This window comes from Gouania willdenowi, chromosome 12 (genome assembly GCF_900634775.1).
Source record: "Gouania willdenowi chromosome 12, fGouWil2.1, whole genome shotgun sequence".
Classification (NCBI taxonomy): domain Eukaryota; kingdom Metazoa; phylum Chordata; class Actinopteri; order Blenniiformes; family Gobiesocidae; genus Gouania; species Gouania willdenowi.
Window position 1 is genome coordinate 19,399,183 of NC_041055.1, and position 10,868 is coordinate 19,410,050.

Consider the following 10,868-nt stretch of genomic DNA (forward strand, 5'->3'; position numbering starts at 1 on the left):
AGTAATGGGGTCAATGTTTGTGTGTTTATCAAAATTCTAATTCAAGAAGTTAGAAGGACATCAAAGCCCAACATAATAACTTCAAAAAACCACTGCAAATGCACAAAATGTCAACAGAAGTACACTAACAACAAAAAGATTTCAAAAATACACAAATTGACAACAGACACACATTGTCACAAAACAACCACTTAAACACACAAAACAACAACATCTACAAAATTACTCCAAAAGAGACACTAAATGCTAAATAAATTACATAAAATTACAAAAAAATGAACAAAACAGCAGAAATACAAAAAATGGCATTAAAAATGCCCAAACTGACATAAAAATATGACATACATACACAATGACAAAAACACACAAAATTACGAAAATTACAAGAACGCTCATGATGACACGTAAAATACAAAACAATTACAACAAAAAATTCCAAAATGATAAATACTCAAAATGATTCCAAAAGCACCTGAAATTACTAAAAACTCCGAAAACAACAACAACAAAGCATATAAAAACCCATCTGTTCTTTCCTGTGTTAATACTCATTAATTAATTTATATTTATGGCTGTGTATTATGCTGTACACAAAAATAGCATTAACTTTGTTTTATTTTCGATTTGATCAAATCTTCTCCTAGGTTTGGATTTTCTAGGAATAGTTTTACTCCTACTGTGTTTAGCTACATTTGTCTAAAATCAGCTTTATTATTTTTTTTGTTTTTAGCAAACAAAATTAGACTTAAATACAAAAAATGGTAAATGGATTCAATGCTAAACCTTGTTTTATTTACAGTAAATTATATGTGATTAATCACAGCAAACCATGCAAATATTTAAATAGAAATGTTAATTACTTCCAGCTAATAACGACATTTAAAAAATTCTCTTTTTAAATGCATTATACTGTTGTACTGCTAGACAGCAGAGTAAATGCTAAATGCACATGATTCTAAAGCAGAGCACAAGCAACTCATAACAAAACCCACAACAATAATAGCAACAAAAGCAGTTTTCGAAAGATATTGCTAATTTTCCTAAAATATCTATGAATTTATAATTCAGCCTTTGATCATCTGTTTTGGTAAGATTTTTTGCAGCTGTCGGGTGACGGCTGCACTTCTTTGCTGTCTCTCTATATATTTCAGTCTTGTTATTCATGCTTCACTCTCTCCATTATTACCCTTCTTTTGTCCCTGGGAGGCAGATCAACAGTATTGATCGCTATCATTTTAGTTGTCCACCCAACCATTCCTAACGCTTTTTTTTATAGTAGAAGAAGATCAACCACAGCTGATGGAGATAAAGAGACAGCTTGAGATATTGGAAAAACTCGATTTATTGTTTTAGGTGTAACATCAAATTAATGTATTAATTTATAGACATAATGTTTGTCTTTAGATCTGCCAAGTCGACAGTCCTTTTGATATTGTTGGGGTTGTTTTTTGTCTCGTGTCTCAGTCCTGGACAGCAAAGCCATCGACTCCAACCAGCCAATGAATGCCCTGATGCGTTTGAACCAGATCCGACCTGGGCTGCAGTATCGCCTGCTGTCTCAGTCAGGGCCGGTTCATGCTCCAGTCTTTACCATGTCTGTGGACCTGGACGGAAGTGTTTATGAAGCATCCGGATCTTCCAAGAAGACTGCAAAACTGCATGTAGCTGTGAAGGTAAGATGGAATATTGGATGGATATTAGTTTAGCTGAAGATTGTCCATCGCCTTATATTCATATATTTTACTATATATGTATTTGAGGAATGCTGCAGGGATTGTTTGTATTTTAGACCAACCACAATTAGGGTTGCAAAGCGATGGAAAACTTCCATAAAATTTACATGGGAACTTAAGCTCGGCGATTTTGGGAATATTCAAAAGTCTAAATATTTCATGGAAATTGTTTATTTGGAAATAACTGAAAATTTGGGAATAACTTTTAAATAACTAATGCTGATATTTTATGCTAAAATCTATTTTTGTTAAGGACCAACCTTTAATTTTGAAATTTTCCCATGTGGAAGGTCTTTTTTTTGTTTTAAATAGATGTTATTTGTTTTTTGGATATGATACAATTATTAAAAATTTTACTGAGTGCCTCAACAATATCATAATGAAGTTTATAGATGTTTTAAGTAGATAATTATATTAATTGTGTCAGTGGAATAAGGTTGTAAAGGGAGAAATGGTAATAAGGATTGAAACGATTAAAATGATTAATAATGACACAATATTCCCATAATAGTAATGACATAATTGCAGATTAAGTAATATCCATATTGTAAATATTATTCAACGTTCCTTCACAGTGTTTGCTGGAAAAATTCTGTATGTGGTTGACGATATCTGATGTAGCTAATAGTGTTTATTAATACAATAACTTTAATATTAACAGAGCATACTGTTGATACTTCGGGTGAAAAGAACAACCGTAGAAATAAAAACTTCACTAAAATGTTGATTTCTATGGTCTATGATTAATATCTTTCATCCTCTCTTTAAAAATGCCCATAACAGAATGAATAATCACCTTTGGGTTTACAAAGAGATTTTTCTAAGGTCCATCTGCTGCCAAACCTCTGTGTATTGACAAAGATGTTTTTTTTGAGCTGCCAGTTGGTGTTTGCATGTGTGTGAGAGTGTGTTGACAAAAGATGGAGGTGGTCAAATCCATGTAATCCCAAAGTGGTTGTGAACAAAGAAGCTCTCCATCCACAGAGCCTGGATAATCCGCGACCTGCTCTGTTCCCATAAAAGGCTGTTTTTACCTATCCTGGTCCCTTTTTCCTGTTCTTTTTTCTTATCTCTCTCACACAAACACCCTCTCTCGTACACTCACCTTTTGATCTTCTCTTCCTCAGCTTCCCTCGATCCCCCTCTCATTCACTTGATTGGCCGGCTCAGCAGCTGTGACAAAATGCCCTTTTTAGTTTGAAAGCTTGTCAGTTGTTTTTTTTTTTTTTTCCTGTGCTGCATGGATATTATTCATCATCGCTTTGCTAGTTGTAGAGCTACAGCTTTTCACTGCTAGTACGCAAATATGGATCATCAACGATGGATGTGTGGCTTTCGTCTTTTTAGGAATGTGAGATTTCTTTAGAAAACAAACACAAAAATTCCATTCATTTTCTGCAGGTTCTCCAGGCAATGGGCTACCCCACAGGTTTTGACTCCGACCTGGACCCCATGAGTTCAGACGAGAAATCAGACGGTGAAGGAAAAAGTGAGACATCTTCACACTCCAGCAATAACCCAGCACACTCCTCGGACAATTCCAACACACTGGAGGTGGGTACGATGGATGCATGACTCTATAAACTACTAATAATCATCAACAAAGTCTAATATTAACCCTCTGGGGCCGACGGAAGCACCGGCGCGTTCTGATCACATGATCGTTTTAAAGAGCCAATAGCGGCAAAGCGCAGCATCCTTGGATCACCGTTTCAACCCGTGTCGAAAGTACAGACGTCAAACTACAAACCAGTCTTTAAATCATGTTGATAGGCCAAATAAAAGTGGAGTTATGAGGGAAAATGTGCACGTGTTTTTCTGTGACATTTTCTTGAGCAGTCAGTGCAGTGCAGACTCCATGCATGAAGACGCTGCAGAACGCGTCTAGAACGAAAACGAAAGTGCTGTGCAGCAAGAAAGAACAACGGTGAAACGTCACATTATAGCTTTCCTATTGGTTGAGAAGAAGAATGCCATTGTCCAATCATAATGTCCACATATAGTGGGCATTTTGTTTTCAAGCGACAGGTAAACAGAGACGAAGAGAGGGTGAGGAGAGATTTGAGATTATAGCGATTATTACTGTTGTTTTGACTATTTATTTAGTGTGTAGTCATTGGAGTGTAGTGTAGTGTCTAGTATATTTGTTTATTGTTTTATGTCAACACAATGAGGCACAAATAATTCACTTTCCCTGTATTTGTGAATCATACTTTTTTGTAAATAGTTGTACAAAATCACCTGAGACATTGCTTCCATTTCACTGTAAATAGCTATATATAACTGTGTTTTTTTGATTCATCTGTATATAAGTTTTTGAAAATGTTTTGTGACTTTTATAGTAAAAAAAAAAACCTAGTTTTTTCCCATTCCAGTTAGAGTTTTTATAGTGGTTTTAGATCCACTGTGATAATACCATATGCTGTATTAAAGCAAATACTTTACAGCCATATTTGGGAGGTTCGCCTGAAAAAAATGATACCAAACAAGCAAGGTTTATGGATTTCCTTATATGAAATATCAAGGTAAAATCAAACGCAGTGAAAAAACAGCAAAAACGCTTTAGGCCCCAGAGCGTTAATATGAAGTATCTGATCTTAGTTTGAGTTTCCCTCTTCTTTGTGGCCAAGCTTCTTTATTTCCACTTCAATTTTGTGACTTTTTGTAACACTTCAGATAAACAAATGATAACTTTCTCAACCTTTTACCCTCAGGTGCGAACTCAGGGCCCCATTCTGACAGCGAGCGGGAAGAATCCTGTCATGGAGCTAAATGAGAAGAGACGAGGCCTCAAATACGAACTCATCTCAGAAAGCGGTGGCAGCCACGACAAACGCTTCGTTATGGAGGTAAGAGGGGAAGGGGGGTATTTTTTTTTTAGATCATTTCGTATTACAAAATCATTAAAATTTAATTACAGCTGCAGAAGACAATAACAATCATCTTTAAACTGTACCTGCATTTTATTCAAAACATCTGATGCCAGTCTCACCCAAACACACTGGCAAGGTGACATTTCTGGTGATTGAACATTGTTAACATAATATAGCCGAATTTCTTTTTTTTTCTTTTTCTTCTCTTTAGTTTCTTTTTTTTAAGTTCAAGTTTTAAGTTTTTAAGTTTTTTTTTTCCTCCATTTTTTAAAAATATTTTAAATAAATATTTCTTCTTTTCTTTTTTTTTCTCTGGCCGAAATGCTATTTCTCGCGGAGTGATGTCATATGAGAAAAACTACATACAGATCAAAAATGGCAGAATGACTGTCTTTCTTTGTCTGGTGAAGAAATGCAATAAATCTCAGTAATATGTAGTAAAAGCAATTCTTAAAGACACTTTTCTACTTCAGTGCCCTCTTTTCATTATTCCAAGGGATTCCTAATCCCACAATGCAATGTGCCAAAAATCTTTCTGACGTGGGTTTGTTGACTATTTGTCAACAAACCCATTGTTTGTGATGGATAAAAAATAAGCTGCAGAGCGGCAATTTCAACCTTCAACATTTGCTCGTGAGTAAATTCCCCCATTTTTTAGGAGTAATACCTTTGATTTATTTATCTGTGAGGCTTACGCTGCAGTTGTCTGTGTTATACAAATTGTTTTTAGTCATCCCCTGTAGCTTTAAGACATTTGAAGTAAATGACAAAAAAGGATTGACATTTTTTTTTTAAATTTTGTGATGCATTTTCCAGATCAACTTTTACTTTAAACTTTAGCCAAAGAAAAACAGTCATTGTGGTCAAAATGTGCTCAGAAAACAAGCTGGTCACGTGGAGTCAATCATTCAGCCTAGTTCTGGAGGCAGGCCTGTTCTCTGTGGGGCGTTTAGCTTTCCGCCGTGCATGGCTGCTCCGTCGCCCTGCTGATTGATTAGCAGGCCTACCTGACAGCAGGGCATCACTAAACAAGCTGTACTCTTTGAAAGCACTCAGTGGCTGAGTCACTGATGTCCATAAACCCAAGATAATTACTGCCTCCCAAATCCTTCACCGGCCCTAATACAGAGGGCTTAAACTTTATTATAACTTCAATATAAAACTATTTTAATATGTGTGTTTATGAATGTGTGTGTGTGTCTCAGGTGGAGGTTGACGGGCAGAAATTTCGTGGGGCCGGCCCCAACAAAAAGGTAGCAAAAGCCAGCGCGGCTCTCGCAGCTCTGGAGAAACTCTTCTCTGGCCCAAACGCTGCAGCGAACAAGAAGAAAAAGATTCTTCCTCAGGTACACACACACACACACGCACACACACACACGGAATCAATGATGGTGAGTTTACCAAGCTGTAGTAAATTTAGCTGCTCACTAATAGGCAGTTATCAGATCACTACAATCATTTATCTATCGACCTTTGACAAACGTGTTCATTCTTTCAACATGTTTCACTGTCAAAGGATGCAACTGGACTTTCTCTCTAAGTGTTGTGTCCAAGTGTTTGTTTGGGCCTAATGTTTGACGCGTTTGTGTGTTCAGACCAAAAGCGCCCTGGCTGCTGCAGCAGCAGCTTCAGCGGTGGCAGCTCAGGTAGCCCGAGGAAGAGGAAGAGCAGCACTCGCAAGAGGAGCCTTCGTCAGTGCAGCAGCACCCGGATACGTCACACCAGGTAGTGCAAGGCTTTGTTTCCATGCGCGCTCTACTAGAAAGGTCGATTTGATCAAGCTGATGTATTTTGGTTTTTGGCAATCAATATTTCTCCTAATAAATTCTTAACATTTTGTTTACAACTATTGATTATCTAAAGGTTAAAGCCAAAAGTAATGTGCAAGACCAAATACATTGCTTGAATCTTTTTTGTCAACAAAATTTGCAGCCGGTATTACAATTATCTTTTGCAAAACTGACACAGCACTAATACTTGATACAAAAGCATTGTGTGATTAAAAAGGAAGCTCATCTTAGACAGTGAATTAGTTAAATTATATTGATTAATTTAACCTACTTACCTGTTTATATTAATGACAGCTTAATTAAAGTTGATTAATCAATATACTTATTCAGTCTTAACACAGCAGACATGAGCTCGGGTGATTTTATAGACTTTTGATACCGTTCCCTTATAATAAACATTAACACACCGTTTATTATTGTAAAACGTCCAATTTATTTATGGTAGAAGAAAATGTACAACAGTGGATAATTATAGATTCCAAAGATTGAAAGATAAATGACATTAAAATAGTTGAATGAACAGTGTTTATGATGATAAATTAATAATGAGGGTCCGTAGTATCAGATAGTTAAGTTTGTGGCAGTTTGATATTTAGGAGTACTGATTGTTTGATGAGAATTAAGAACTTACTGATCCATGTTAAAGCCGCCACATCAATTGGATCACAGAGGTTATCTGGAAGAGTCCTGACGACACCCTGTTGGTTTGGGGAGTTGGACGGCATTGGCTCAGCTTGAACACTCTTGTATTATTTATTATAAAAAACAGTTTTTCTCCCAAAAGTTTCCTTTATAAAGTACACGGAGAATTTAAGAATAGTAAAACTTCCTCAATAAAAAGGACAAAGGGAAGACTTGAAGAAGTCGTGCTGATCTCCCATCGCCTGCGAAAGAACTCAAAGCACAAAGACTGTTAAAAGACTGGAAACTTTAACGTAGGAGTGTAAAACTTAAATTGGGGGGAGAAATCTGATTAGCTAGAAAGTGTGGGTGCTTGGATGAAATTTTGAGGAAGTGTTGTCTGATCAGGTTTAGACCATAGATAGAGGAGCGGTTTCACTTATTCACTTTTAATACTTAAAAAAAAATTTCAACAGTTTTAGTTTGTTTGTTTGGTGTTTTTTTTTTTTAATGTTGCACTTTTAATCATGTAAAGCATGTTAACTTGCCAATGATTGGCATGCTTTCTGTGAATAAGCAGTGAAACTCTGTAGGATTGTGATGCTAGAAAGTTACAGTCTACATTATGATTCAATCATTGGACACTTCACATGGTCCTTCTTGTATTTCTGTAAATTAACATGTCAAATCAAGATTCAAGTCATTTATGGATTAAATATAAAACACCGGATTAAATTATATAAAATATTATATGAACTAAGACTAGGAAGAGCGCACCAATGTTTGATCATTTTCTACACAGTGGAATTGTTGAATTGAAGGGTTTATTTGCAAAGGGATATGATATCCTCTCCTTGGTCAAAGCCACTAAACTTTGATTTAACTCATATCGCCTGAATCAGATTATGAAAAACTCTATCTGAAAATGTATTTCTGTAAAAATGGAGTTATCTGCTTTGGCAAATGAACTCTTGAATGATTTTTTTTTTTTTTTTAAAGGATGATAAATGATTTGTTGTTCGTCCTTGTACTGTTTGCCCCTGCAGGAGACGGTCTGTGTAGGATTGCCTTCATGAAAGAGGTTAAAGGTTAAAAGCACAGGATATGAGAGGACGGGGCACGTTTTCTCTGGTTTTCATCTAACAGTTTTAATGTAGGGAAGTGGGGGAGACGGAGGAGTGTTCATCTGGGGGGTCCATTTTGGTCTGTCCTGACAGAGGAATGTATAAACGAAAATCCTTTTGTTTCCCTTTTGTACGTCTTTGGTCCATGGCCAACGTGGGAGACCTTAACTTAATTATCTCCAATAATTCCTTTTGAAAACACACATTTGGGTCCTTTTCAGCAGGTAGGTGACGAGTGCCTGAGAGGGAGAATATATTTTGACAGAGAAGCATTTGAAATCTTACAGTGAAATTAAGTTTAGATGAGAGGGAAAAAAAAAGAGTAAATTAGGGTAAGAAAAATGCTTGCCAGGCTAAATAAAAAGACTCCATTCTTTCAATTGCGCAATACTCTTTTAATATTTTTATTATTGATTTTTTTTTCCCATTGACAATATACTGTATTTGTGCTCGGCTTTACAGTTGACATTTCCCTCAGCTTTAGGCTCACAGTTCTAAGCGTTAAATAAAGATCTATTTTCCCCCTCAGTTGTAATGGAGTTATCACAGGCTTTCATAGAGAAGGTGACCCACAGGAAAGACAACAATCGCCATAGCAATTATTGTAAGCCTACAGTATGTTAAAATCCACTCATTAATGTTTTATATTCAGTGGATTTAGTCCACAATTTTTACAAATTGTTTTTACCTTTATAAAATCATTTATATGTACAGTATTTCTTATATGCAATCAGGACGTCTACATTGTATGTTTTGTTGTTGTTTTTGAATTGTGGACGAGTTTGCTGGTTTTGGCCTGATCTGTCCAGGTAAAGAACTAAACTTAGTCCTTTGTTCTCCTCCAACAGGCTTTGGCACACCGTATGGCTACAGTCCTGCTGCAGCGGCCGCGCCTGCATACGGTACGTACTCGTTTCATCGCTTTCTATCCATTAAAGCTCCCTCATCATCCCCAACATCTGCTTACTACTCCAGTCATTGACTCTCATCGTCTTCTCCCTATCTATGTCTGATGTGGCTGACTATCCACTCACCACATGCTTCTCTATATGCTTTTGCTGCTAATTATAACAAAGCTCAAAACTGAAAATATTATTATTATCGGGAGAAGTCGCAGTCAAACTCATGTTAAATGTATTGCACATCATAAATAGGCTTTAAACATAAGGAGACATTGATAAACCTGAGCCTAATTACAAAAATAACAATAAATGATTCAAATTAATTGTTGAAAACAGAATACACAAATAACATTGACCATGTTTACATGGGAGCTTTAATTCCGTTTTAAAACAGAATAAATTTCTCTTTAAACTGACCATGTAAACACTTAAATCTAATGCTAATTTAATTCCGAATAAACTTAAATCTGAATGAAGTGGCTGGTTTATTCTGATTTTAAATCCAAATTACATAATTCCTCTATCTTGTAAACACTTAATTCCCCTTTAAGTTAATTCCGGTCATTCTGCACATGCGCGATGATGCTCTGGTGATGGCCGCTCGGACTCGAGCTGAGAATATTTATTTAATAAGAGCCTTAGAAGATATGAATATAATGAAATTAGTGGATGGACAGAAGCATGAATATGCAGACTTTCACACGGACACTCACTGACTATCATTTTACCAGTTGTTAGAGGTACTATCTTTACCAGGGAGCAACTATTTATTCCTGATGATTGTTTTCCTGAGTTTTACTGGGCTGTATTTACCAGTGATTAATTCCTATCTCTTTTCTGCTCCGAGGTCCAAACTGAAATTGTATGTTATTGTCGAGCTGCTGCTTCAAAACTACAATCAAAATAAAAGTGAAAACAGTTCTCATGTGCGGTCTTCTGTGTTATAGCCGACAATACAAGCTTTGTTGTGTGTTTTTCCCGATAGACGTGATATGTCACGTTTAGCCCACTGTCCAATCAGAGCCATTTCAACCCCCAAACCTAAAGCGGAATTGAATAAAGCCGAGTAAACCGGTTTTCCATGTAAACCTCAGTTTGGGAATTACTATTTCCGTGTTGTTTTACTTCACTGAACAAAAGTTTAAAAATGCTTAAAAACACCTAATCAGTGGGAAACATTTAATTTTTTGTTTTTCGAAACGAAAATTAAAATCAACTGGTTTTATAGTTATGTTTACCCATTCTTGACCCTGATGTAGAAACTGTGAGACTAGTATGGAAACAACCATGCTCCCCCCTCCCTTCCCTGATTCAAACAAGATCTACTTCCTGTTTCTCGTGAATGTGCATGTCTGTTATTCCGTCTGTTATCGCTCTCGCTCTTAGACTCTCACTTCTCCACCTCGGTATTCCTTATTTTGACATGTTTTGCCGTGTAAGTCGGGGACGTTCGTCATTGCCTCTTCACCGATAGGACGTGAATGAGGTCTGACTTTTGTCCAGCAGCCAATAGTAAACAGCTGATGGACCACTCGGTTTGTAAAAAGAGTGTAAAAGAGAGTCCTGCTCCTTGATTTCTAAAGCTTGGATGCAGAGCTAAGAGAAGGTGCAGAGGTCCAGTGTCCTCTCAGAACACTTTGAATTACAATATGCTCAAAGCTTATTATGCTTTTTGACCAAATGACGCCTCAATTTTTTATTTTTATTTTCTAACAAAATGAAAATCATGATTAGTTTTTTAATATTCTTTTCTGAATGGAAATTCAGATGACCGAAACATACACTGAGCCATGACTTACTGTGGAGCATCTGTCCACTTCCCCTC

General features: G+C 36.4%; 1 protein-coding gene across 2 annotated transcripts in view; it reads left to right on the forward strand.

Annotated features, from left to right (window-relative positions):
• The window catches only part of strbp (spermatid perinuclear RNA binding protein), a 108,441-nt gene extending 98,983 nt beyond the window's left edge, over positions 1-9,458 (forward strand). For both annotated transcript variants that reach the window (XM_028463133.1, XM_028463134.1), the window contains exons 13-18: positions 1,465-1,673; positions 3,135-3,287; positions 4,448-4,582; positions 5,812-5,952; positions 6,202-6,331; positions 8,990-9,458. In XM_028463133.1, coding sequence (XP_028318934.1) covers positions 1,465-1,673; positions 3,135-3,287; positions 4,448-4,582; positions 5,812-5,952; positions 6,202-6,331; positions 8,990-9,123 — 902 coding nt within the window. In that variant the 3' untranslated portion in view covers positions 9,124-9,458. The remainder of the gene's footprint in view (positions 1-1,464; positions 1,674-3,134; positions 3,288-4,447; positions 4,583-5,811; positions 5,953-6,201; positions 6,332-8,989) is intronic.
• The last annotated feature ends 1,410 nt before the right edge of the window (positions 9,459-10,868 follow it).